General features: G+C 52.4%; 7 protein-coding genes across 7 annotated transcripts; 3 read left to right on the top strand and 4 right to left on the bottom strand.

The window, feature by feature from the left end:
- Positions 1-356: 356 nt before the first annotated feature.
- On the top strand, positions 357-2,999 carry HD553DRAFT_341911 (uncharacterized protein; the record flags this gene model as incomplete). The annotated part of the gene is made up of 8 exons (XM_046182686.1): positions 357-518; positions 582-1,336; positions 1,398-1,478; positions 1,544-1,613; positions 1,680-2,224; positions 2,289-2,409; positions 2,477-2,626; positions 2,691-2,999. The coding sequence occupies 8 exons, from the start codon at positions 357-359 to the stop codon at positions 2,997-2,999; spliced, it is 2,193 nt and encodes a 730-aa protein (XP_046036885.1).
- Positions 3,000-3,104: 105 nt separating this feature from the next.
- Positions 3,105-4,484, bottom strand: HD553DRAFT_341910 (putative palmitoyl-protein thioesterase; the record flags this gene model as incomplete). The annotated part of the gene is made up of 7 exons (XM_046182685.1): positions 3,105-3,346; positions 3,418-3,518; positions 3,588-3,640; positions 3,711-3,842; positions 3,925-4,010; positions 4,072-4,147; positions 4,218-4,484. 7 exons carry the CDS (start codon positions 4,482-4,484, stop codon positions 3,105-3,107), a joined length of 957 nt encoding a protein of 318 aa, XP_046036884.1.
- Positions 4,485-4,735: 251 nt separating this feature from the next.
- Positions 4,736-5,722, bottom strand: HD553DRAFT_349901 (uncharacterized protein). The gene is made up of 3 exons (XM_046183491.1): positions 5,484-5,722; positions 5,256-5,399; positions 4,736-5,185 (listed from the first exon to the last, which is right to left on the bottom strand). Exons 1-3 carry the CDS (start codon positions 5,541-5,543, stop codon positions 4,934-4,936), a joined length of 456 nt encoding a protein of 151 aa, XP_046036883.1. The 5' UTR covers positions 5,544-5,722; the 3' UTR covers positions 4,736-4,933.
- A 14-nt stretch (positions 5,723-5,736) lies between these two features.
- Positions 5,737-7,966, bottom strand: HD553DRAFT_310969 (uncharacterized protein). The gene is made up of 7 exons (XM_046179902.1): positions 7,233-7,966; positions 6,839-7,163; positions 6,671-6,766; positions 6,490-6,605; positions 6,270-6,413; positions 5,965-6,203; positions 5,737-5,880 (listed from the first exon to the last, which is right to left on the bottom strand). The coding sequence occupies exons 1-7, from the start codon at positions 7,910-7,912 to the stop codon at positions 5,864-5,866; spliced, it is 1,617 nt and encodes a 538-aa protein (XP_046036882.1). The 5' UTR covers positions 7,913-7,966; the 3' UTR covers positions 5,737-5,863.
- Positions 7,967-8,194: 228 nt separating this feature from the next.
- Positions 8,195-16,415, top strand: HD553DRAFT_284172 (peptidase family C50-domain-containing protein). Its single transcript, XM_046178197.1, has 19 exons — positions 8,195-9,437; positions 9,504-10,238; positions 10,297-11,564; positions 11,631-11,727; positions 11,788-12,025; positions 12,088-12,138; positions 12,197-12,301; positions 12,375-12,570; positions 12,630-13,041; positions 13,098-13,322; positions 13,386-13,564; positions 13,631-13,731; positions 13,799-13,981; positions 14,046-14,291; positions 14,347-14,924; positions 14,989-15,255; positions 15,324-15,751; positions 15,810-15,974; positions 16,058-16,415. The coding sequence occupies exons 1-19, from the start codon at positions 8,277-8,279 to the stop codon at positions 16,302-16,304; spliced, it is 6,882 nt and encodes a 2,293-aa protein (XP_046036881.1). The 5' UTR covers positions 8,195-8,276; the 3' UTR covers positions 16,305-16,415.
- On the top strand, positions 16,416-20,570 carry HD553DRAFT_310964 (uncharacterized protein). Its single transcript, XM_046179901.1, has 15 exons — positions 16,416-16,829; positions 16,890-18,182; positions 18,249-18,560; positions 18,644-18,670; positions 18,733-18,792; positions 18,880-18,890; positions 18,961-19,070; positions 19,135-19,152; positions 19,217-19,323; positions 19,383-19,515; positions 19,582-19,671; positions 19,737-19,857; positions 19,926-19,981; positions 20,046-20,271; positions 20,338-20,570. The coding sequence occupies exons 1-15, from the start codon at positions 16,621-16,623 to the stop codon at positions 20,463-20,465; spliced, it is 2,901 nt and encodes a 966-aa protein (XP_046036880.1). The 5' UTR covers positions 16,416-16,620; the 3' UTR covers positions 20,466-20,570.
- HD553DRAFT_310961 (MBOAT, membrane-bound O-acyltransferase family-domain-containing protein) lies at positions 20,571-23,264 on the bottom strand. The gene is made up of 11 exons (XM_046179900.1): positions 23,132-23,264; positions 22,748-23,066; positions 22,618-22,685; positions 22,149-22,532; positions 21,932-22,081; positions 21,720-21,863; positions 21,455-21,652; positions 21,238-21,386; positions 21,000-21,174; positions 20,777-20,924; positions 20,571-20,687 (listed from the first exon to the last, which is right to left on the bottom strand). The coding sequence occupies exons 2-11, from the start codon at positions 23,031-23,033 to the stop codon at positions 20,581-20,583; spliced, it is 1,809 nt and encodes a 602-aa protein (XP_046036879.1). The 5' UTR covers positions 23,034-23,066; positions 23,132-23,264; the 3' UTR covers positions 20,571-20,580.
- Between the last annotated feature and the right edge of the window lie 533 nt (positions 23,265-23,797).

Raw genomic sequence — 23,797 nt, 5'->3', positions numbered from 1 at the left:
CGTCATCTGAGTGTTGTGATGTTCAGGTAGATTCTACGCGGGAACGACCGTTTTTACGTAAACCGTTTCGTCGGTCGACCTTCTTGATCACGGGTGGGACGTTGGCTCGAAGTCACAAACCCCAACTACACCTCGGGCTATAGACACGAACTACTTGAGATCTAGACAACAATCTTCAGAAGTAATAGCAGATTCGAAAGCCTAGGAAGAAGGCCCTCGATCACCTTGCCTGAATGTCACGGTTCGCGGATCCACCACAGCCCTTGCCAAGAAGCGGTTCTTTTCGAGACCTCTCGCAACCTCCTTTGACTACAGCAAGATCGCAATCGTCAATACCCTCAGCCCCTTCGACTCCGATGCTCCGTCCGGCTACCGGTAGCAGGCAGAACATGCAGTTCGATGAGCCCAGTACCCCATCCAGGCTAGGGCCGGGAAGCCCGGGCCAGATGAGAGGGAATGTGAGGGCTATGGCAAAGCCCGACAGGATGGACATCAATAGTGAATTTGAGAAACTCCTGGTGAGGTTTGAAATCAATTTCAGCTGTCATTGGTCGCTTCTGAAACCAAACTTTCTCTCATAGGACCAATATCAGGTCCCCGCGACCGTCCGTGCCAAGTTGACACCTCTCGACACCCCGATCAAAGAATCCATGCTCCGTTCCTCCCAACAACCTCGTCTTCAAGGTCTTCGGACCCAGTCATTCTACCCTGGATCCCCCTCAAGAATTGCCGGTCCACCATCTACGCCTATGCTAAGGAAGACTCGCTCGGGATCATCGCTCGGCTCTCCTGGAACTCCGATCAGGGGATCCGACTCGATGCCGGAAAGCCCCTCGTGGCGGTCCACTATTACGGTCGAGGATGACAAGTTCGTCATGGTCAGGTCCGAGGCTCAGACACCTGTCGGTCGGAAACGTCTCACCACGGACGGTCTCCCGATGCCTCCCCCTCTACCTGGCGATTCGCTGCCGGACGAGGTGGTCGCTACAGGGAGAAGAGATAAACGCTCTTCTTTCGACTTGACGAGTATGAAAGAACGAGCCGGAAGCTTGGCCGGTGGTTCTTTTTCAAGCAAGGGAAGCATCTTCAGTAAGAATAAATCTAGTAAGACGCCGGGTGCCGGCGCAGTTTCAGGTTCGGGCTTTTTGAGCCGGGCTCAGCAGCCGGAAGAACGACAAAGAACCAGGAGCAAACCAGATGCTCCAGTCATGAACGGCAAGAGTAACAAAGAACTTCCGGAAACGTGGGCGAGATGGTTGGCTGGGGAAGACACTTTCAAGATGGATATAGGCAAAGTCAAGAGGTTGCGAATGTTGTTGCGGCACGAGACGACCGAGTGAGTCTGGAATAGCACCGTTGACACCGCGTGGTTCAAGCTCAGTATCTTCGCTGCGCAGATGGGTAGAAACTTTCTTGATTCACAAGGGGTATGACTATATTCTTGCTCGACTAAAGGACCTCTTGGATGTCGAATGGCGGTATGTCAAAGGATATCGCCCACGTACATGTATACCGCTCATGCAACGCGGTTACATTCGAACAGCGAGGAACAGCACGACGATCAGCTGCTGACCGAGCTACTACGTTGCATCAAGGCGGTCGAAACTGCCGAGGTCGGTCTTCTCATGGCTCTTTACGGAAAATTGACCTCCCTGACATGGTTGCGTCACTCAAAATAGGTTGGCAGAGAGACCATGCGGGCATTCGGTACCAGCCCGTTCCGTGAGCTCGTAGAACTGCTCTACAGCTCGAAGAAGCCCGGAGAGGTGGTCACCCGGCGATTCATTATCGAGATCGTCCAGTCGCTCCTACAAGTTTACTCCGACAGCCCGGCAGAGGTCAAACTCCCTGCCTCTACCTCGCGACCCGGTAGCAGGCCAACGACCATCTCATTCTCCGAGCAGTCCGTGCCTATGATAGCACGAACAGCTTCACGACCCAACCTTCGAGGCGCGGGCTTCGGATCACCGCCAATTCCCGAGAACCACCCCCATATCTCTCTTTACATCGCAAGCCTGCTTAAACACCGGCCTCAAGTCAAAGCGCTCGAAGACATATTCCAGCAGCCAGCGCATGATCGGTCCGGGTCCAGGATCCTATGCCCGGCTTCCGAGCTTCCGGCACCCAAGTTAGAGATGCACGATTTCGTCAAACAAGCACACAAGGATAGGGCGTACAGGCAGTACCTGGACGAAATCAACGATGTGTGCCGAGATTATTTCTGGTAGGTTTGCGTTGTGTCTATTTCACTGCTCTAGTCGAATTGAATCTCCGTATCGCCATTGCAGGGTGATGTGTCATTCTGGAAACGGCCTATGGGAGCTAGCCGAAGTGGACATGAATAGTATCAAGCCGCAGGCACCTAGCGGGGCGTCAGGCGGGGTCGAATTTGAAGCCATGGATTACCTAGTCAGTCGCGCGCGTGTTGTGAATCCCCATGACGTTGACATATTGCCTAACGTGTCCTGTGCTGTAGACAACACACTTCCAGATGCTTAACGCACTCGGCAGAGCTCTATACGAATATGACCTACAGGATCCGGCGGTACGAAATAACGAAAAGAAGGGAGACGCTTGGAGGTTCTTCCAAGATATGGCTGCGAGCGGTCTCGACCGAACATTGGTGGTGAGTAGATTCAAGGTATAGCGGGCGACGAACGATACTGAAAGAAGGTCGCGTGGCATAACAGACTGTGCGCAAGGCGTCATACGAATACTACCCTCACTTTCACCTAGAAGTCGCCAAGTTCATCCGCCTCATTGTCGATGTGGGATTCGACCTGTCCTATCCCGTCCAGCGTCTCCTCTGTGCACCACCAGCGCAATACAGGAAGCGCGAAGAAAGGGTCCAAGACCGCACTTCTTACACGACATACGAAGCGGCTGCTAGAGGAGGAGGTGGTGGTGGTGGGTTCCTCGATACCGCGAATAACAACGTGGCTCTATCGAGAGAATGGGATCGACCCAGCGGGGGCGGCAATTACGACTTTCAACTTTGACGACCATAATGTTTCGTTTCAACGGCTTCTGACGACCTATATCTTCGCTCGTTTTCGACTTGTATCTTTTTACAACTTTGGCACAAGAGCGCTATGACCTCGATATCACGATTGCCGGCCTACGAATCGCTTGACTAGCTGTTTTGCACACCCGTCTTCGTCGTCCCACTCAAGATCCATATGAGACCCAGCACATTGCACGACCAAGATTCGACCGAGATCTCCTAGCGTCTTTAGACCGATATGATCGTCCTTGTAAAGGAAGTCATGCTCTTCCATCCGGATCAGCTCGTGTGTCTCCGGAGCGAGCGAACCAAAGATGGCCGATTCTTTCGGGTAGACAGTTTCTGTTATGAGTTACAAGGCAGGATCAATCTACCATTCGCCAGTTGAGTACAGGGCCGAGAACATTACTCACCGTCTTTATCGAACATGACCATGACATAGTTGTCCAGTCGAGCCAAGTTCTTTCTAGCGACCGGTTGGTCCTCTGTTTCTCCGTTAAGGCGAGTCAAGTAACTGGGAGACGCAATCATATCGCTCGAGGATCAGCTTTGAAAATATGAATGACCAAATCGACAGACATACACGTTCGCAGCAAGGAATTCCTCCAACCGATCTTGATCACGGAAATAAGCCGCCTGAATATGCGTTCTCCGTCAGTCATCTAGAGAGATCCTCTACGCCAATGTGCTTTCGCAGCCCGCTTACCTGGATGATGTTATCTTGAGCCCACTTTCCGTAAACCCCCCGTTTGGCAGCCGCTTGTGCGAGTCGACAGGTAACGTCTAGATTCGATTTACACGGGATCAATGCGGCGATTCCCATGTGAGGTGAACCGAACTGGAAATGAATAAGAGGAGTACGGGTTTGAGATCAGCGAAACGTACGGTGCGGTATTAAGGAGATTCGTAGGTGGACTTACGGTGATGAGGTTATGAACCGGGGGAGAGTTGTACCTTTGGACGTAGTCCCGGATGAACAGGCCGCCCTGGCTGAACCCAATAGCATCTACAAAAGCCGAGGTTTAGCCAAGATGTATATGTAGCTGGCACCGGGGTGGAAGGCTTACCGAATCCTTGAGCCAGTTCCGGTGTCGCAAGGATCTTTTCCGCTACGATATCAACTTGGTCTGTAGCATTACCCCACTGCTGACAAGACAGACGATCAGAACCGAGACCAAGCTGCCTCCTCCTGACCGAGTGGAGGGCGACTTACGAAACCCGCCTTGCGCTCGTCATCGAGACTCCCTTCACCAGGCACTTTGACGTTCATAACAAAGATCCCTGGGTACATTCCTTCGATATCCTTTTTGATGCTTGCCATTCCCTCGCTGGCGGCGGTATCCCCTAACCCGTGCCAGACGACCAGAGGACGGGGTGAAGCAGGTCTCGAGGTGGCGGGAGTCAGAGGTTGTTGTCGGCCAGGGTAGGCCAAGGCGGACGGCACCAGTCCAAGTAGGACGATTGCACGGATGAGCAGCATCATGAATAGCCAGTCAGTAGATGATTGTCCTTGTCTATTCGATCTTGCAACGTATGTCGGTTCGCAAGAACTTTGAACAAGGTGATAGTCGTACGCAACCATGCGGCCGGTGGGGGGGCGAGGCGACATGGTTTCGGGTGGAAACAACGAGCTTCGGCGATCGTCACGTGCGTAAACTGAGCCGGGCTCATGTAGGACGGTCGCATCGAAAGGACCTCGAGAATGAGAGAGATGGAGTGCAGAGCGGGAGAGGGTACTAACGTACTAACGTAGCTGATGTAGTCGAAGGACAAGTATGCCACGGCATATGAGCACATGAAGCTTTGGAGAGATAGTGAGAACCCATTCACAAGAAGCAAAAAGGAATGGTCCCCGTTGCGAAGCCATCTTCTGCCAGGCGCATAAGCTACAAAAGATAACGACCGTCCCGTTCCCCTTCCCGCCTACTCCTAGCCAGAGAAAGACTTCCCCTCAACCCTTGCCTTCAACTCCACATTATATTTCTCATAGTTGTCCCGAGTAGACTTTCCCATAGACCAAGTCGGTCCGACGAGGAAAGACAGCATCCCGGAAAAGTCCTCTCCGTGGACAAAGGTGGTATGTCCGGGGGTGCTCTGGGAAGGGTTGAATTGGAACGAATGGTCCCCGCTGAATATGTAGGGGATGCTGCCTCGCCAGCAAAAGACTGAAGGAGTATTAGTCTGTACAATGAGATCTCGTTCTCAGTATGTTGCTTTCAAGACAGATCGACTCGAGTCTGCCTTGACTCACCAGGACGACCGGCTTGAACGTAGCCCCAGGAAGAACGACCTTGAGCTGATCCCCCTGATTGATTTCACCAGTCTTCCGGGGCGTGACAATGATGCTCTGAAAGAAGGACTTAGACCATTCGGGATAGCTGTCGAAGTCGAGAAACTGTTGTACCAGGACACAGGGAGGAGTCGTAGTCGGCTTCGTTATCGTTCGGCTTGAACCAATGTGGCACGGTCGACGGCTTACGATTTCGCGGACTTTGGCTGGGGCAGCAGCAATCTCGATAGTAGTGCTGACGATAGGCATGTCGATTTGATGCGGTAATTCTCGTAGGGACGAAGAATTGGTGAGTGTAAGGTTCCCTTGATCGTTCCTCTTATCGGTGGGAGGCTCTTCTTGCTTGACATGCCGTGCCGCTTGCCGTGATTATGATGAAGCACGCGCGGGACCATTCGATCACGGATCCGAGCAATCAACGGAGAAACATCGGGTAGTAGCCAGCAGGTCACGTGCTCTTCATAAGCGTCTCTGAGCAAGAACATGGTATTTTGCATGCTAGGCAGGATTCTCGTTTCATGTCGTGAAATGTCCAGGCTCCGATAGATATATTACACCATGCGTATGGATCAAAATAGCAACTCCGCTGCACTCAATTCAGGAGCGATACCACCCAGAAAGACGTGAGCATTCCCGCACCGTTCTCTCAAGCGACTCGGCATTCACATACCTTCATTCGTCTGAGTACTCGCATCCTTCTTGGTCTTGAACAACTGCTTGTAGACAAACACTTGGTCATACTCCCTCATGACCTCGCGTTGCAAAATCTGCCTGTCCTTGACAAGCCTTTCGAATTCCTTGACGACAAAGATCGTCTGTGCCGTGATGCAAGCGTTACAGATGAGGGCGATGATCGGGTTCGTATACCCGATAAGCTGAAAGAGGACTGGTTGGATGGGCGAGTAGTAGCTACGATAGAAGGGTATCGTTGATCAGGTTCGATACGCCAGACCGAGATCATATCGGGTGACTCACATGAAGAAGATCATGTTGAATTCAGGAGGATCCCAGACGGTCAAGCTCTGCATCATCTCCTGAGCTCGCTTCTCTTCTTCCCGTTTGATATGAGGCGGTTTACCGATCATGATTCTGATCAACGTCAGGGGATTGATATACGACCTAGCAAGACAACCAGCTAGGATCAATACCGATCGAGGTTTCCCGGGCAAGCGGGATTAGGTCAGGTATCACATACCATACGAGGAAGAAGACCTTCTTGGCCGTCCATTGGGCAACATCCTCGTCTTCCATCTCAAGATCACGGGAATTAGGGACGGGAACGCTTCGGGCATTCGGTGTGTTGAGTTGGTCCTGAACAACGACCCCATCAGCCCTGGCACTCAATCAACCGGTGTCTGAAGTCGAAATCGACCCACTTTTCGGAACCGCATGTCGTAGCGCCTTCTCGAGTTGAAGAGGTATGAAGCGTTGGCAAAAGATATACCAAAGACGATCAGGAAGAACAACCAGTTCTGCACACGCGAATCGACCAAGTCGTCAGTCAGCACCTTGGAGCCGAGCATCGATCTTGATAGAGGACTTACCCCGAACGCCCCCCAAACGCTGGTCGAACCCAGACCCAGCCAGCCCAAGATCTTCCAACCCTGTTTTCCCGCCTCGACCATCTGATCATACCTCTTCAACCCCGAATCAGGTTGTACGAACACGCTATCCGTCGGTTTTTGCGTCCAACGGCTTGATCGGCCCAGAGGTAGAAAGGACAGAAAGATCTGCCAGAGAGGTGCACGGATAAGAAAGTGGAGGGTGTGCAGGAGAAGCGAGATGTAGGGTGCGGTATGGGGAGGGAGAGTGAGGTCGGTGATAAAATCTACGGCTTCTTCGTAAGCATATCGAGGGTATGCGATGATTCTATAGCGTGTCAAAAGGAAAGTTGGAGTGTCTACCTCCGTTGATAAGGACTCCCAACACCTGACCCACCTGTCCGAAAGTTTGGCTTTCCGTACAATCCCCTTCCTCTTGACGCTCGCCCGTGACGAAAAGGCGTCTTCGCTAGATTTCCGTCCAAAGTTCAGAAGACCTCGTTTCCAACCTCCTTCGACCGGTGGCGTTCCAACATCCTGTACTTGTTTAGGAGAAGGTTTCTTCGCACTCTCTCTGATGGCCTCTTCAGCGTCATGCCGATTACTCTCCCTGTCGAAAGGGAGGATGGTAGATCGAGAGAATTGCGATGGAGTAGATGGCGAATAGTATGGGGTGAGGTGGCCGTGGTCATGTAACGGGGTCCCAGCTAGAGATTGACGGGATCTCGTTCGGATCTGGTTTATTGGTGTATGTATCTCCGTCGACGTGGAGGTCGACATCGAAGTAGGCCTCTCTGCTAGGTGCCGCATGTTGGGAATGCTCTTCGAGGTCGACATTCCAAAGCTGCGGGGCATGGCTTTGACTGGAGTGCTTTCATGGCTAGAAGGCTGTTCCAGCCTATTTGGCAGGTGTCTAGAGGAAGAGCTTGATACCATAGGGGAACCCGTGTCATCGACTGTCACGACGTTGGTCGAAAGCGAGGACCGTCCATGAGGAGCTGATGATCTGGAGCCATCATTCTGAGATTTATTCGGTGTCCTCAGATCGGTCCTGGCAAAGGCCTTGAGCGGAGGCATGGATTCTATTCCTCTAGTCCGGTAGACAACCGCAGCGATGGTGAGCTAGGTCGACTTCAGTTGTGGCCAAAGGTCTTATAGGGGTTCATCTTTCAAGTTGATGATCATGAAGTGGTGCCCGATGTTGTGGTTGAAAGGGGGCGACGCGTATCTGATGATCACCCTGAATTGTAAACAAACCCAAGTCTGGCGCTGGAGCTCGGTAAGTTCGAACTTTGAGATCGTGGTATTCAGGCTGAACGTGATAGTACCGACTCGGACGAACCGTTATGACCTCCAGCCACACGATCAAGAAACAGCAATCTTATGGCGTCATTCAAGTCGTAGTATTGCTCCTTCAAACCACAATAGAAAGGACCTCGCCATGTCGCGCTCACGAACTACCACTTCGGACTCGTCCGCAACAGGGTCGGCTACGGCTTCAACTTTGACCAGGACGACGAGGTCTAGGGCTCAGATAGCCAGCGCTTCAGCTTCATCCAAATTTGCAGTTTCAAGCTCTGCTAAGGCGGTGGTACCAGCCGCTATACCACCTCCAGCCCGAACGCGCAGGAGAGTCGAGCCGGCCATCGATGAATCTCCTACCAAGGCCTCCTCGACCGTTCCGACGGCTACACGCATGATGTCGCTCAAAGATAGAGCTGCAGCTGCAGCTGCTACTAGCCAGATCGCCGCCAGTGGTACTGGAGCAACTTCAAAGAAACCGACCACTAGTGCTCCAGCTCGCACAGCTCGACCACCCACACGAACGGTGTCAGCGACTACCTCTGCGAAGAAGGGAGACGAGGTGGACGAACTAGCTGTTGCGCTTCAGGACAATCTGCGAGTGGAGCCTAAAGCCAGAGTCGATACCAAGGTGCTTTCTGGAGCCAGATCAGTACCCGCTGCAGCAAATCCTGCAGTCCGACGGACAAGGGTCACTTCTGGCTCGACGATCTCTTCCTCGACAACCAATACCAGTGCTGCACGAGCCAGAACCAGGACGGATTCCTCGGGAAAATCCATCAGCAATTCTGGGTCTATCCCTAAACCTCGCATTGCAAGCCGACTGGCTCCTGCGCAAACCTCCAAACAGACTGTTCTAGACACAGGCCGGCACGCTCGTACAGAAACCTCTTCCACTACGACTTCCGACCCCGCCCGGATCAACGTGATCCCGCTTAGTACCTCCTTGCACATCCCAGCGCATCTTCTCGATCCAGCAGAAATACAGCAGGCCAAGATGACCATCAACAAATGTATAGCATCGTTCAAATCTGCTCAGGTGGAGGGATATCGATACGAAAAACCCACCGCTGGCAGACGGCTCTCTGCGCAAGCTAAAAAGGAACCCGAGACGGATAAAGATAAACAATGGACGGATCCTAAGGTCAAGGAGATCGTTGATAGCTGTTCTGCAGCACTGAGGGGCTTGGTAGGGCATCTACTAGCAACGAAGAGTGGGGCTCCGGATTGGGATGCCGAGGCAATTGCGGCGGTTCAATTGAGGATGCAGATCGCCAAGGCTTGTTCTGATTTCGGTTTGGTAAGTCGACGTGAACGAGCTTGCAGTCATAAATGCAAGACCGTACGCTGAACCAAAGTCGAACAGCATGCATCTACTGTGAAGCTGATGGTAGAGACTCGACCGCTTGTTATGGTCTTGCTCGAACGCGAATCGGAAAAGGAGGAAAGTCGGCGTGAGCTTGACGATATCGTCTTCTTGCCCAGTACAAGCATCGATCTCGAAAATCTGGATTCACGAACAAGGATGGCCATATTCAGTTGGTTGTCCATGTTATGGTTGGCAATCACGAATAAAGCTCTGCACGGGGCCTCGGAAGAAGAGATGCGTCTAGTCCTAGAGACGTTCTCGAAATTCAAGACCCGATCTGGGGTATCGTGCTTACACCCGCTAGACCTGACCCGGGGGCTCGAACTGGACATCTGCAAGAACTACTTGATGATGCTCTACAGCCGGATTGGGAAACTCCTCGCTTCAGTATCTGGTATCGCAGGGACCGGATTAGACGCGGACACGACGCATCTCTTGCTACTCGTATGCGCAGGTTCTGCGTCGTCTCAAGGCAAAGTCACCATCCCTAGCGTATGGGCTCAGGTCCGGCGTGAATCTGAGAGGTTGGCGAGACAAGCTCTTTCTTCGCCCGGCAGCAATTCGGCCAACCGGGAAGACGTCGAGATGGTCATGGCCAGGAGGATCGCGGCGATGATCGACGATGTTATACAGTTTGTCGTCACCGATGGGCGAAAAGGCAAGCTGAGCGATTGGCAAGCCGGTAAAGAATGGGAGGGGTTGATGGATCTATGGGTCGGGCTGTGCCGTGCAGTAAGTAGGGGTTAAGGTATCGAGCCGAGAAGTTGCTCTGAACGTTCTTCTATTACAGCTCGGGGATGTCAAGGGAGTAGAAAAGGCCCTTACGTATCTGCAGACTGCCCCAAGCGCTCCAATAGATCCTGCAGATGTGCTGGACGCGGGAATAGCCAAACTCAGCCTGGACGGAGACTCTGGTTCAAGTTCGATCTCGGTAGTCTGTGGAAAGCTTGCCAAGCTTGTGACACTCCTCGATCAACCGAACCTGAGCGACCTCGCCGAGGAGGTCGGGAAACTGTTACAGGAGCCTAGGCCGTTGAGAGTTGTCAAGCAGGCGTGTCAAGGACTCCCAGAAGAAGAATTGCTTTACACGCTGGGCAAGATCTCTAGAGCGGTCGACCGTGTTCGCAGTCGATTGGTCAAGATCATCGACCAAGCGAAGCAGGGGGTTTCCGTGTCTCCGACGCTGCTCGATGGATCCAAATCTTGGTTGGCGAGCACGTTCGACATGATCGAAAGCTTGCTTCAAGGGCCATGTTCGCAGGTCGAATATCACGAACGGCACGCGGACCTCACGGCCATTGCGATCGATACGGCCATGACATTGAGCAAGTCTGCTTTGATGCCGCGAGACCCAGACAGCAGGGACAGGTCGCTCGACCTCTTGAAACGATCGGAAAGCCTGTTTCGAGCAAGCCGTGCCCCCACCTCGGACTTGCAAGACTGGGCAAGATGTCTCTCCAACGCCGCCTGGTCTTGCGGTGCAGGGATATACCGTATCGAACTATTTGTGCCTGCAACACCGTTCGTCCAGATGGCGGTCGAGCTTGGCGACCACGCGCTGGAAACGTACCGCGCAAGTCAATCTGGTCTCACTGAGATTGAAAGGGACTGGGATGCCTTGAGGAACATTATGTCGGCTCGGTGGGAGGCATTGTCAGTATGTTACATGAGGTCTGGCAGGAAGACGGACAGCCTGAACGCACGGATAAGCTGCATACAAGCACAGCCAGATATTTTGCAAAGCCTCGAGAATCAATCCAAATCTCGACCGCCATCTATACTCTTCACGCCTGCCAACAAGATTTCAGCAGTCCTGGCACGACTGGCTTCCGTCCTCATAGGAGAGAGTCTGTTCCTCTCGAATGCAGAGGAGCGATTTGAAGATAAGTTTTTCGCCAACTACAGAGATCGATCTGCCTCGGCCGCGATGGCAGAACACCTCGTCACATGTATGCAGCATGTTGAGTATCGTCCGGAAGTCGCCGCTTTGATGCAGGCGTTGCTGCACAAGACAATATCGGTTTACCGCGAATCGGAAAGCCCGATACGAGAAGTCAGGTTAGTTTCAGGAGGCGGCCTACCTCTTTCACGTATATACTGACACACTCTACCCACCCCGCGCAGATGTATCGCCCGGCTTCTAGAACACTGTCTAGCAATTGGCGCGCCGTTACAAGGACTTGATGAAATGGTAGCGCGCGCTTTCGACCTGCTGAAGGGGGTAAGTGGAGCTGGATTCCCTTCGTTGACCGCTTCATTGATCATCTGTGCTTCTGTTCAGGACTTGGGTCAAGACCTTAAACTAGTGGCATATAAGAACCAGTATAAAGGAGAGCTTCACATGCTCGTGGCCACGGAAGCCTGTGCTACTCGCGATTCCGACCTATTGAACATACTGAAAGATCATGCTGCTGAAGCTGGACAGTGTTTGATCGGACTCGTGGACAAAAAACGATTACCTCTCTCCCCTGTGGCAAGGAAGACAGCCGCCAGGTCTGGTCTCAAGCTGATACAAGAGGGTAAGACGAGACCAACGGATCTGTGTTGCATTTCACCGTCTGACTATTTCGATGTGGACTAGAAATGCCTCTGCCAGCAATCGATGATCGTGCAAGCCTTTGCAATCGCTTAGGTAGGTCTATCAGCTTAACTGACGACAGCAAACGCGCTTATATTTGCGATCCCTGTAGACAAATTCATTGGGCTTCTGAGTATGCAAAGTCATGCGTTGGTGCAGTTAGAATTTCTTAGAATCAAGAGGGGATTGGAGAGGGACGACCCGTCTCTCCTGAGCGGTGAGCCGATATCGGGAAAGTCAGTCAAGTGAATGATCAAGCTGACTGGAATAACCGGTAAAACGTAACACAGACTATCTAGTCAGCTCTGTTCGCCTTGCGGCCGAGTATGCAAGATTGGGCAAGATGAAAAGAGCGGGCGCCATCTTTGCGAGCGCCCGGAATGCCGCGTCGAAATCAGCTGCGAGTACACTATCAGTTGAGCAGCGAGTGGATTTCGAGCTTCGTTACGCAATCTACCTCGCTGCCATTGGTAACACGTCGAAGAGGTACGTCTCCAGATATACCGACTGCCAGAACGTTGTGCTAACGGCTTGAGACGTTTCAGCGGCGAGCTCTACAACGATGTCCGAAGGCTTTCCCAGCCAGAAGCCGCTCCTAAGGGGGGCTCATCGACTGCTAAGATCCGACATAGATGCGCTGTCCTCGAGAGGGCTGCTCTGGCCAATCTCGTTCTGGCAGAGATCGCTCATGTACAGGATAATGCGACCGCAACGATCCGCTACCGATCAGTGGCATTCCGACTACTAAGCCGTGCTGCCGAGAATCTGGCGAGGATAGCGCCAAGAGCGGTGTCAGCGGTCGACGCGCCTAAACCGATAGACGAAGACCCTTTCGGACCACCATTACAAAACGCAAAGCCGGAAGACGCCCCGGCTGTTGATGATATCAACAAAGATACTAAGCCCTCTCACTTTACTGGCAAACAGCTGATCGGAAAGCATCTCAGTCTCATTGGCGTGAGTGTTCTTGTGTTGATCTAGAGGGTAGTATTGACCCTCGTGTCTATGTCTAGGATCTCCTCACAAGTTCGCTTCAGCTTGCCGGAGATCTGCTCTCAAGAGGATCTGCTAGAGACGCAATGAACTTTGTCAACGAAGCCAGGAGCTTAGCCGAAGTGACCGGATCGCCTTATTGGTCGGCAAAGGTCTCGTGCGCTGCGGCTGAAGTCAATATCGCTCTACGGCAATATGCAGAAGCCAATTCGAACGTAGAGCAGTCGCTTGAGATCTTGTCGGAGGTACGTGCTGCGAAGACCGATGATAGTAGATGATGAAATCCTGAATCCTTTGGGTGTCTTCAGGTTGAAGGTCCAGAGTTCGCGGAAGCACACCGAATCCTCGCGGAATTGCAATCCCGGCAGATCACCACGGAAGATGATTCTGAGCTAATCGAAGCCGCGGAGGAGGCTTTCGAAGCTACGAAACAGGTATTATCCAAACTTGAAGGATCCTTCACCGTCTCGGACCGCCTAGCGGGAACGTACGTTGAAATGGATCATGGTTGACGCGATCGATATGTGCTGAATCGTATCTAACCTTGCTTCAGTCCCGTCAAAGCGACAGACACGCCCACAAAACGTGCAAACCTCCTCGATACCGGCAATACATTGCTAGCTGCCACTCGTACAAGAGTACTAATTCAGCAAGGTGTGTAGTCTCGACGTGGCGCTGAGCCGGACCACCTACTAATCGCTTCCTGCAATCCTTTGTCTAGCACGTTTACTACGCAGAATCGACCGGATGGACGAGAGTAATGAGTTACTCGAGCAAGCCCGTAACATTCAACAAGGGGCAATGTTTGGGGCCGACGAGCTTCATATCATCGGTACAACATCATTTTCTGCGGCTCTCAACCGCTTCAAATCTGATTTGTTTCTCAACTCGATGACCGAATCGAGTAAGCATGCGCTGCGTATGATAACCATAAAGTACCAGATTTAACACCTCGAATTCACCTATAGCCATTTCGATGCCGGTCGGCACGGTGAACGACGTGGATGGAGATATTGCGCAAAGTCGAAACGCTATATCGGCTACGTTGCAAGACGCTGAATCGGCTTTCCAATCGTATATTTCACTTCGTGGCAATGCGGGAAACGTTAGTGACGTACGCGAAGCGACCGTCACCATCGCTATGCTGCGAGCATACCAAGCTTCTCTGGGACGAAACTCGGTACAATACACGAGAGGCGCGGCCTCGTTATTAGGTACGTAAGGATCATGTATCGCGCACTGTATGGTGATACTGACTTCGGCAAACAGATTCCAGCTGCTCTATCACCCTCCGAAGGGAGTTATTGGAGATCATGTCAAATCGAGATCGCGATAGCCGGCTGGACGAGATGGTGTGGTCCACAGAGATACCCGGACCCTTATTTCTGCCGAGTCCTTCGGCCGACTCTGACGAGGATGATACAGAGCTCGCCATTGATAACCCGACTGGACCGACTGAAGCAGCCGCCGCGGTGACCATGTTCGACGAACCCGACCTCTCCAACATGCCTTCCAACTGGTGCGCCATCTCGGTGAACGTTACCGAAGATGGCACGACCATGTTCGTATCCCGGCGCCAACGGAACCGGCCTCCAGTCATCTTTACTCTGCCACTCGATCGTCAAGGCAAGAGAGAGGAGGAAGACGAATGCTTTACCTTGGAAACCGCATTGACAGAGTTGCGTCAGATCATTGCGGATAGCGACGCTAGCGCAAGGAGTGCCAAGGATGTAGATCGCACAGACCGGACGGCGAAGACACAATGGTGGAGCCGGCGCAAAGAGCTGGACAAGAGACTGAAGGACCTACTGGATACGATCGAGTTCTGCTGGTTGGGTGCTTTCAAGGTCAGTGCATCTCTTGTTGCATCGCGCTGCTGTCCAAACACTCATCATCATCATCCGGTAATAGGCCATCTTCAACCCGGCCGGCGGACGATCGCCCAAAGCACTTGCCGCCTTCCGCAAGACCCTCGAGGACACCTTCGCTCGGACACTCAGCCACGGAGATAAGTCGAAGCGGTCTCGCATCCAGTTGGACGACAGCATCGTCGAGTGCTTTTCAACTCTGTCTTCCAAGTCAAAGGATCAGGAGTTAGAAGACCTCGTCTACTTCATCCTGGATCTCCACCAGTTTAACGGAATAGGGGTCGCGTTGGCAGAGATCGATATCGAAACGGTGCGCATCATTCGTTATACTGTTTGCCACGCAGACGCTTATGAAAGAATTGGATCTTTCCTTAACAGCTGGCGATGGACGTTCAGAACGCCTTGCAACAATTCGAACAGAGTATGAGAGCAGAATCCATCTCCCCCGTGGCAGACGAGCACATCTTCCTGATCCTCGACCGGAACGTGCAAGAGATACCATGGGAATCCCTCCCGATCCTTCGTGGCAGAGCTATCAGCCGGGTTCCTTCCTTGACGTTCTTGGTGGATCGGTTGCCCAAACCTATGCCTGGTGCAGACTTCGACCCGGATTCATTAAGAAAGGGCGTCAACCCGCAAAAGACGTTCTTCATCCTCAACCCTAGCGGAGACCTTGGGAAGACGCAGCAGACGTTTGGCCCTTGGTTGGAAGGCATGGTTGAAAAATGCGGCTGGAAGGGGATCGTTGGTCGCGAGCCGACTAGTCTGGAGATCAAGTCTGCTCTGCAGAACTATGAGCTGGTCTTGTGAGTCCAAAGGAGACAACCATAGAGGGTTTCGTGCTGACACGCTGCTTTCGTTCAGGTATTTCGGGCACGGCGGGATGGAGCAATACATCTCATCTAGAGCCATCCGAGAGCTGCCTAAAAGCGCCTCTGTCATGATCTGGGGCTGCTCGTCGGGTCTCATGAAGGATCAAGGCGATCTAGACAGGATCGGTACGCCGTACAATTACATGGTCGGCGGAGCGTGAGTCGATATGAATCCAATCGGGACCTTTTGCACGCGCGAGTGCCAGAACTGAAACGAGATTTTGTTTTTCTCTTCGTTAGACCTTCCCTCACGGCCGTACTTTGGGACGTGACCGATGCCGAGATTGACAAGATCGCTCAGTCCACATCGTCCCAACTTCGGATGGACGAAAGCCACATGGAAGAGATCCGAGCTGGGAAGACGGATCTGCCCGATTCAGCAATCTCGAACGCTCAGGCGCTGAGCAAGGCGCGGGAGTGTTGCAAGTTGAAGTACCTGACGGGGGCTGCACCGGTCGCGTACGGGATCCCTCTCTACTTTCGATAAGAAGAGCCTAGAACAGTATGACCTACAGTGGTATCCGTATAACATTCTTAGCGTTGTAACTAAGACTCACAATACGTATTGGATTGTGTCGAGCCATTACAATTCCGTTAGTCATCCACTTTAGAGAATTAGCTTCCGCAGATCTCACCGCTTTGGGATCGAATGAGCCTCCCCCTTGCCGATTCTCTGTTGACATCGGCTTGGGAGACACACACACACTCTCTGCCTCTCTCTATAGGAGACGACTCGACCTGGTCATCGTGTAGAAGTAGTGACGACGACATTGAACCTCGTCTTTCTCTTGAACCAGTCCGCCATGTCCAAATTGTTTCGTAGATCCACCTCATCCGTATCGGTCCAGCAACAAGCTCTCGGAAAGGGTTCGGCCCCGGATGACGATTCTTCGACGGCCGAGCGCAAGATGTCCAAGTCTCTCTCGATGAGGTTTGGGAATAAGAGAAGAACGTCTAATGGCTCGCTCGTCGGCACGGGAGAGGTGGTCGAGGGTGACAACGAGTCACGAAAGTGAGTTTGGAGGATTCTTGACGAAGACAGTTGCCGGAAGCTTAGCTCGAGACGTAACAGGTCCGGCTCGAAACGACGGCTCTCGTCGATCTTCAAACCCTCTAGTTCCAGTAGAGGACGTGAAGGATCCGTGGCCAGTATGGACGATCGATCTTCCCTAGCTTCAGTGGACCCGTCAATCACAAACAGTGGGAAACTGTCAACTTCGACGCACAGGCCTCCTCCGGCTCCGTCCAGCGGTCTGGGCACACCCACCAGGATCGGCACGAAGACGCCCGTCGAACGTAGAGATGTCGTCGCAAACGGCAATTCGTCACGGGAAGGCGTCTCCCCGACCGCAGTCGAGGCCAGATTACAGACCATGTCACTATCAGCGAACACCTCGCCGGTCGCGCTTGCCACCCCTGTCTCCTCTATGGGCTTATCCCCTTTGACGACTGAGCCTGAATCAATATCCACAATCATCTCGCCGGTAGCATCTCCTGTAAAAGCGACCTCGTCGAATGGCTCCCCCTCGAATGGAGGATCCAAGCCGAGGAACCGGTCCGACTCGGTCTACAGTCAGTGGAGTTACGACTTTGGGGATGAGAGCGACAGTGACGGGGAGGTATACGGAACTCCGGCTGAAGGCTTAAGCGAGGTCGAAGAAGAAGACGAGGAGGAAGATGTTGCACGACCTGCGAACATAACACGCTCGGATGTGCCCGCTAGTACAAAGCCAAGAGAAGAAGCGATACCGAGCGAAGCATTCTTGCCTGAACCTTCAACGCAATCCGCCAACGTCTCGCCTCCAGCTTATCATGACCTGAGGAGACAATCCAGCTCTGCCGTGATCCAAAGGGCTACAGTCGAAACGCAACCCGATATGAAGACCGGACACAAGATACAAGCGCACAACCCTTCCGCCTATACCGACCTTGACCAAAACGCCGTACTGCAACCCGATATCCAGAAATGCAAGCAGATCATTCACCTCTTCCTCACGTCTCGGATGAAAGAGGCCGAGGCCTTGTGCCAAGAATCGGACCCCGATGGCGTACACATGTACATCGGGAACGCTTCAGCCGTCATGCAGGCTATCAAAGCGATGATGACTTTCGATGGCGAAGATCTCAAGGCGGCGTTGGAGATCGCAAAGACCACTTCGGCGCTCTCGAACAGCTTGAGAAAGCCGGCGGGGTCGTTGACCGGTCGTCTGGCAGGCTTCGTACGGGATCGAAGCGGGATCGCGCACGTGAAGTCGATGACGCTCGTAGAGAAACATGCCGAATTAGTCTTTGCGGAAACGCTTCTCATCAAGGCCGTTTTGGGTATCGTCGCAGGCGGCGACTGGGTCGGGTTGATTAAAGAGGCGTGAGTTGGAATGTGGGGGCTAAATGGCCGAGACTTGGTGCTGACGATGTATTTGCCTTGATCCAGGCTCAACATGCGAACGGCGTACGGTATCTATCGTACGCTCCAGTTGTACCTTGAAACCGGCAATGATCCCACGCTGGATCAGCATTTCAAGTCCGGTGTCCAGTTGGGTAGCGGATTGAGCTCTCTAATGCTCAGTCTCTTGCCTAGCAAGGTAATGAAGGTGGCCGAACTGCTCGGTTACGCAGGCGATCGCAAGACAGCTCTGGCTACATTGATGGCAGCTGGTGGATGGTCAGCGGATCGAAAAGAGCCCGCTATCTCGGCTGAGGAGGACGGTCTACGAAGAGCTATCTGCGACATGGGGATTCTTACGTGGGTTTAGTATGCTCCGAAATTGATTAAGAGAAGAAGGGTTGAACATATTGATCTCGATCCGCCCCACTCCCTTCCCGTAGATTCCATCTGGTCATCTCATTCCTGATGTGAGTCTTTGCTTCGCTCTCGCTGGAAAGCTGACAGCCACTGACATTGCGATCAACGTCAGGCCTGTCGCAGGGGTAGACGTGCATTTAGCCCAGAACGTGCTCAATTTCAACATGGAGAGGTCAGTGATATACCTCGTGTCTCCTCAGAAAATCACTCAGAAAATCACAAACTGATCGTTCGTCGTGTTGAAATGTTGTACCGGCAGATTCCCTGACGGTACTTGTGTGATACCACCATCTTCGTGCACGATAATGAAAGCTGACCAACTCGACCCTGCCTTGTTTAGGAATCTTTTTCATGTACTTCCACTCGAGGTTGCTCACGCTTCAGGCACAGCCAGAGAAGGCCAATGATGTGCTGCAAAAGGCGCTAAATATGCCGCTGGAGTATGTTCAGGTAAGCATCGCCGTACAACGCTACTTTACTGTTCGAGTTCTGAGCTATGCTTTGCATACCGCAGCTTCAACATATCTGTCTTGTCAGTATCAAAAGCGTGCTGATCCTGTTCAAGATTGAAAGCCTGACTTCGATCTTCTCAACAGTGGGACATGGGGGTGAACAACCTTATGATGAGCCATTTCAAGCGATCGCGCGGTTGTTTCAAAATCTTGGCAAACGAGAGTTCTTGGAGTAAAGCCACCTATATGTAGTAAGTCAGATATCCGCGCTAGGGCTTGTAGATTGCCTTGGCTGACCATCTTCCTCCAGCTCCGAAGCTGCTTGTCTGGCCGAGCTGAGCTCAAGCGACGAATCGTTCAACGAGCACGAGACTCTGTCAAACATCATGCTCGAAGTACCAAAGAACATGAAGAGGATCGCCGGAAAGTCCCTTCCGGTCGAGGTAGGTTTTACGTGGCGGTCAGGACGTGTCTGCACGGCACTCACTTGCCCATTTTTGCCGGCTTAGAAATTTGTCTCGCGGAAAGCCCGAAAATTCATTTCTCAGGGTAACCGATTGATGCTGCCTGCCATCGAGCTTGGATACTTCTTTGGAGCTGTGAGTCACTTCCTCCCCTACAGTCATAAAGGGATGCGATTAACGCGAATTGCTGCGCGACATAGTTGCCCAACACACCGCCGCGCATCTTGTACAACAAAGTCATACCTCGGATCGAGCAACAGCTGAAAAAGGTCATGGCTAGCGACGAGCAAAACTACGAGGGTGGAATAGGGTACTGGGATGGTAGGCTACTAGCTCGATAAAATGATGATACGACAACAGCTCATTCAATTCGCTACACATACATAAAGATTATTGTCTGGCACACTTCCTACTTGGAACTGCCTATTCCTTCGCTGCATACCCGGTGAGTTCGGAGCAAACCATGTTTCCAACGGGATGGCAATTGATTTACATGCGGCGATGCACAGCACGAGGAGGCCATCATTGCGGCTGATGACGAAAAGACGTATAGCATGACATCAAAAGAAGCAAGTCAGAAATCCAGCGCCGCTCTACAGGCAGCACTCAATAGCAGTTCCAAAATCACACTTGATCACTGGATCCCCTATTTTACCCACTATGAGCTGGCCCGACTCTGCTCACAGCAATCCGATCAGGAGCAGGCCAAGCACCACCTCGGCCTGATTCTTTCTGGTCAGTCGGACCGCGGTTCAAATATCTAGGTGTATGATTCGCTTACTTGAGTCAATCGTTACGTAGGCAAACCTTTGGAGACTGCACCTACCGGCAAGGATCACGGTAAATACAGCCTAGAGAACGCTCTGATGATCAAGGCATACGCCGGGATGCAAACACTCAGAGAGAACGCCAGCGCGAAAATGCACTAGACGACCGTTCGTTCCAAGGATAGACAAAGATACCCCGATCCACAGGCTACAAGCCGAATAATGTATAACCTTGACTTTCCGATGCCATGCAGAATACAATGTAGATCTGATATGTCTAACAACGGCGCTGGATCCCTTGCCGTATCTCGGTCTCGCGATACTCGAACATGACCTGTACCGCTACAAAGAGGCAGGCACATGAGAACAGAGTGAACTGAAGCCCTGCGAAGCCGCGCAGCATTACAAGCCAGACATAAGCGCTCTTCGATAACAAGCTAACTTATCGCAACTACGCCTCCAACGGAACTCACCGCCAGAAGAGGAAATCAGCTGTTGAGCGAGATATCGCACTCCGTCCACACCGATAACGAATCCGACAAGGTTCGCCGTCATCATCATGAGCACGTTGAGGACAGCTCCGAGTGCAGCGATATGTCGGTACCAACTGGTATTGCAATACTGCGATCGCCCGCAAGAATTAGTCCGCAAGAAGTAGTTCGTGCGATGAGAAAGCTGCACAAAGCCAAGACTAACTTTGCTTTCCGGTACCATTTTGCTCGCTACGAGTTCTGGCAGGATGAACAAGCTCACTAACCATCCCCATGTGAGGAGGCGGAACGACAAATCGTGCCACAGGGCTACGAAGGTGAATACCAAGAGAGTCGCTAGCACGACGTTTTTTGCTCCTCCGAGAGGGACGTAGATGTAGCTGGAGCAAAGTGCAGTGCCGTACTGTCAGTTCATGCGGTCATCGCTAGGAATCCCGGCTTACCGAACCACCCAAAGGTTGTAGCTACGATGCCAACTGCGCCAGAATCCATTGCAGGAATAGTTGTTCGCCATACAGCGGACCATGTTCTCAGGTGGGTCCATCCCGTCGGCCAAGGCCCATAATCGAAAGAACCTCCAAGGGATGAGAAGCTGCAGGACTTGAGACTCAGCCGTTGAACTCCTGCACGATAGCACGAAAAGGACAAGTGGTGACTCACTTTGAGCCAAACGACGATCAAGTTCCAAAATCCGACCATGCTGAGCTCCGCCGGCGAGTCCCCTCCCCAAGATCCGGTATCCTTTATCGCTACGACGTACATAAAGTGGAGGACAAACTCCATCGTGAGGAGACAAGATAAGAATCGAAAGGCGTAAGATAGGAGATTTCGTGTTGTAGGCGGGATTGGATTCCGGATCTTTGTGTCGGGCCCGTAGAATTGGTCAGACGGAGGACACAAGCAAGACGTTTTGAATCGCACGAACCTGCCAGCTAAAGTCGTTGAATGTCATGATGGGTCCGGCGATGTAGAGAGGCGGGTAGAGGGTATATGCGACGAGGTTTTTTAGCGTGTACTCGTTTTGAGGAAGGCTCGTCCGCACACGCTCCTTGTGTGTTGACGGTGAAATCTGTAAAGCGACGACTATCAGCCCAGATGTGAATTGTGCACGGTCGGCTTTCCGCGGATAGTGTTTACCTTGGTCGCATCTGTAGTCTTCATCTGACTAGTATCCTCCGGCAGCGAAGCTGTAGTAGCCCAATATCGGTCCATTCCGAACGAGATGAGTCTCAACATCGTCATGTTGAAATGAACGTGCCATCTAGGCAACAGTCCCGGATACCTGTCCTGCAACCGACGCTGTCAGCTGACGCGCAGCACCACATCACAGTCAGAATAGGGTCTTCGAGCTTACCATAAACTCCAGGGCGCTTGACACGGCGCCAAACCGATATCCCTCGAAATAGTCGTTTGCGAAGATTACGGCAATATTATACGCCCAGATAGCAGCGATACCGATCTTGCCCTGCCCGCCAGTCATCCCCGCAGACGAGGTCGCCCATCTGGCAACAGCGTAATTCCCAAAGATGATGACCAAGACCTTAATGGCATTCGTCCCATGCAAAACTGCTATGAGGATGACGTTGAAGATACAGAGGAACGTCGTCGGAGATACATTCGGGTACGCAGGCCTGACGAGGTTGAAGAAGATCCGTGATGATCCCAAATGAGCCAGTGCTAGACCTAAGAGCGACGGAATGTTGCCTCTGAACGACCGGTATTGTGGGTCCGAGATGTCCTGAAAGGCACCATAAGGATCAGCATCACTCAATTCATGCGGCCTTTGACACCCTGAGCGCCATCGGCTGAAAGGGCAAGCTTACGATTTGACGTCCAAAGAGCCAACCTTGAGATAGACGGTTCCGGTAAAAGGGAAAGTTTGGGTGCGAGGCTGCCCATGTTGAAAATTATAAGCTGGTGATACGGCCAGCGAATTCGCCGAAATATGCTCACGCTGACTGAGCCGGATGGGCACCCATATCATGATGGGGACTACGATCGCGAAAATCACGCCATAGATCTTGAATTCGAGAGTGTTCCATCTTGACGGTTTACCCTGGACGTTCTGGGCCCGCTGTTGTGTCTGAACTGCCTGCGAGGGATACGATTCTGGTATATTGACCGTAAACTTGGTCGGACCCCTCCGTCTGTCGACAGGAGATTTGGCTGCAGGCATGCCGAGAGTTTCGCCAAGTCGATCGGTTGTGGGCCTGACAATTGGCAACTCCAGGCCATCCATAGGTAGCTGCGGATGAGAGCAAGATTACAAAAGCTAAAAACGAAGGACGACCATTCAGTTATTGAACAGCGAAGTATAGCCTGCGATTCGTCACGTACACGCATTCGAGCAGGGTTTCGGTCGTCTTTTTAGGTAACTTGGCAACCCAGCGATCGGATATTTTCGGAGTCTTCTTGAAAGCGACAAGAGAGAAGCTCCTGCTCTCTATAGCTGTACAGCTGTGGTCGTATAGGGTTCGATGTGCAAGTACATCAAAGCAAGGTCATGGATGACGAAATACGTAAGTTAACTTGCTGTGGATCGGGATCGCCGAGGAGCGCGTCCTAGATCCAGGCGACTCAGCTTGGGCAGCTTTAGCTTTGAATCTATATGAATCTCTATACGTACTGCAAGTCCATCTGCTCATCATCCCGACTTGCCTTGAAGATGGTATAGCTATACGGTCGTGCTCCGTCGACTTAGCCAGCTCCAACATGTCTGATATCGAGCAGGACATCGATCCGAACCTCGATGCCGAGGTTCCCGAAGTTGCGACCGACATCGCTAAGCCCGCACCAAACCTGCTCAACTTTCTCAGCGGACGGCCTGCAGCGGATACTACGACACCTGGACCATCGGAAGCTCCCAAGAAGCGGGCGCCAAGGCAGAGGAAGAGTCTCGCCGATGGGGACGCTAAACAGACGAGATTGGGAGCTGGATTGAGACCTGTCAAGGTTCAACCGGACGTGCCGGTCGAGGAGGATATAGACATGAATGCTGCTACC

This window comes from Filobasidium floriforme (genome assembly GCF_021052385.1).
Source record: "Filobasidium floriforme strain CBS 6241 chromosome Unknown HD553scaffold_10, whole genome shotgun sequence".
Taxonomy (NCBI): Eukaryota; Fungi; Basidiomycota; class Tremellomycetes; order Filobasidiales; family Filobasidiaceae; genus Filobasidium; species Filobasidium floriforme.
Note: the sequence above shows the minus strand (reverse complement) of the source record. Positions and strands in the feature narration are given on the sequence as shown.

Bases quoted from the DNA above. Each gene is read 5' to 3' on its own strand.
- HD553DRAFT_349901 (XM_046183491.1), bottom strand. From the start codon at position 5,543: ATGCCTATCGTCAGCACTACTATCGAGATTGCTGCTGCCCCAGCCAAA. The intron at 5,400-5,483 runs GTAAGCCGTCGA...CTGGTACAACAG, and splicing joins CAGCCAAAGTCCGCGAAATC to TTTCTCGACTTCGACAGCTA. The intron at 5,186-5,255 runs GTGAGTCAAGGC...CTCATTGTACAG, and splicing joins CGTTCAAGCCGGTCGTCCTG to ACTAATACTCCTTCAGTCTT.
- HD553DRAFT_310969 (XM_046179902.1), bottom strand. From the start codon at position 7,912: ATGCCTCCGCTCAAGGCCTTTGCCAGGACCGATCTGAGGACACCGAAT. The intron at 7,164-7,232 runs GTGGGTCAGGTG...GACACGCTATAG, and splicing joins AAAGCCAAACTTTCGGACAG to AATCATCGCATACCCTCGAT. The intron at 6,414-6,489 runs GTATGTGATACC...TTGTCTTGCTAG, and splicing joins AAGGTCTTCTTCCTCGTATG to GTCGTATATCAATCCCCTGA.
- HD553DRAFT_284172 (XM_046178197.1), top strand. From the start codon at position 8,277: ATGTCGCGCTCACGAACTACCACTTCGGACTCGTCCGCAACAGGGTCG. The intron at 10,239-10,296 runs GTAAGTAGGGGT...CTTCTATTACAG, and splicing joins GGGTCGGGCTGTGCCGTGCA to CTCGGGGATGTCAAGGGAGT. The intron at 14,292-14,346 runs GTACGTAAGGAT...TTCGGCAAACAG, and splicing joins AGGCGCGGCCTCGTTATTAG to ATTCCAGCTGCTCTATCACC.
- HD553DRAFT_310964 (XM_046179901.1), top strand. From the start codon at position 16,621: ATGTCCAAATTGTTTCGTAGATCCACCTCATCCGTATCGGTCCAGCAA. The intron at 18,671-18,732 runs GTGAGTCTTTGC...GATCAACGTCAG, and splicing joins CTGGTCATCTCATTCCTGAT to GCCTGTCGCAGGGGTAGACG. The intron at 19,982-20,045 runs GTGAGTTCGGAG...GGCGATGCACAG, and splicing joins ATTCCTTCGCTGCATACCCG to CACGAGGAGGCCATCATTGC.
- HD553DRAFT_310961 (XM_046179900.1), bottom strand. From the start codon at position 23,033: ATGGATGGCCTGGAGTTGCCAATTGTCAGGCCCACAACCGATCGACTT. The intron at 21,864-21,931 runs GTAAACACTATC...GTCGCTTTACAG, and splicing joins AGACTACAGATGCGACCAAG to ATTTCACCGTCAACACACAA. The intron at 21,175-21,237 runs GTAAGCCGGGAT...ACTTTGCTCCAG, and splicing joins TACAACCTTTGGGTGGTTCG to CTACATCTACGTCCCTCTCG.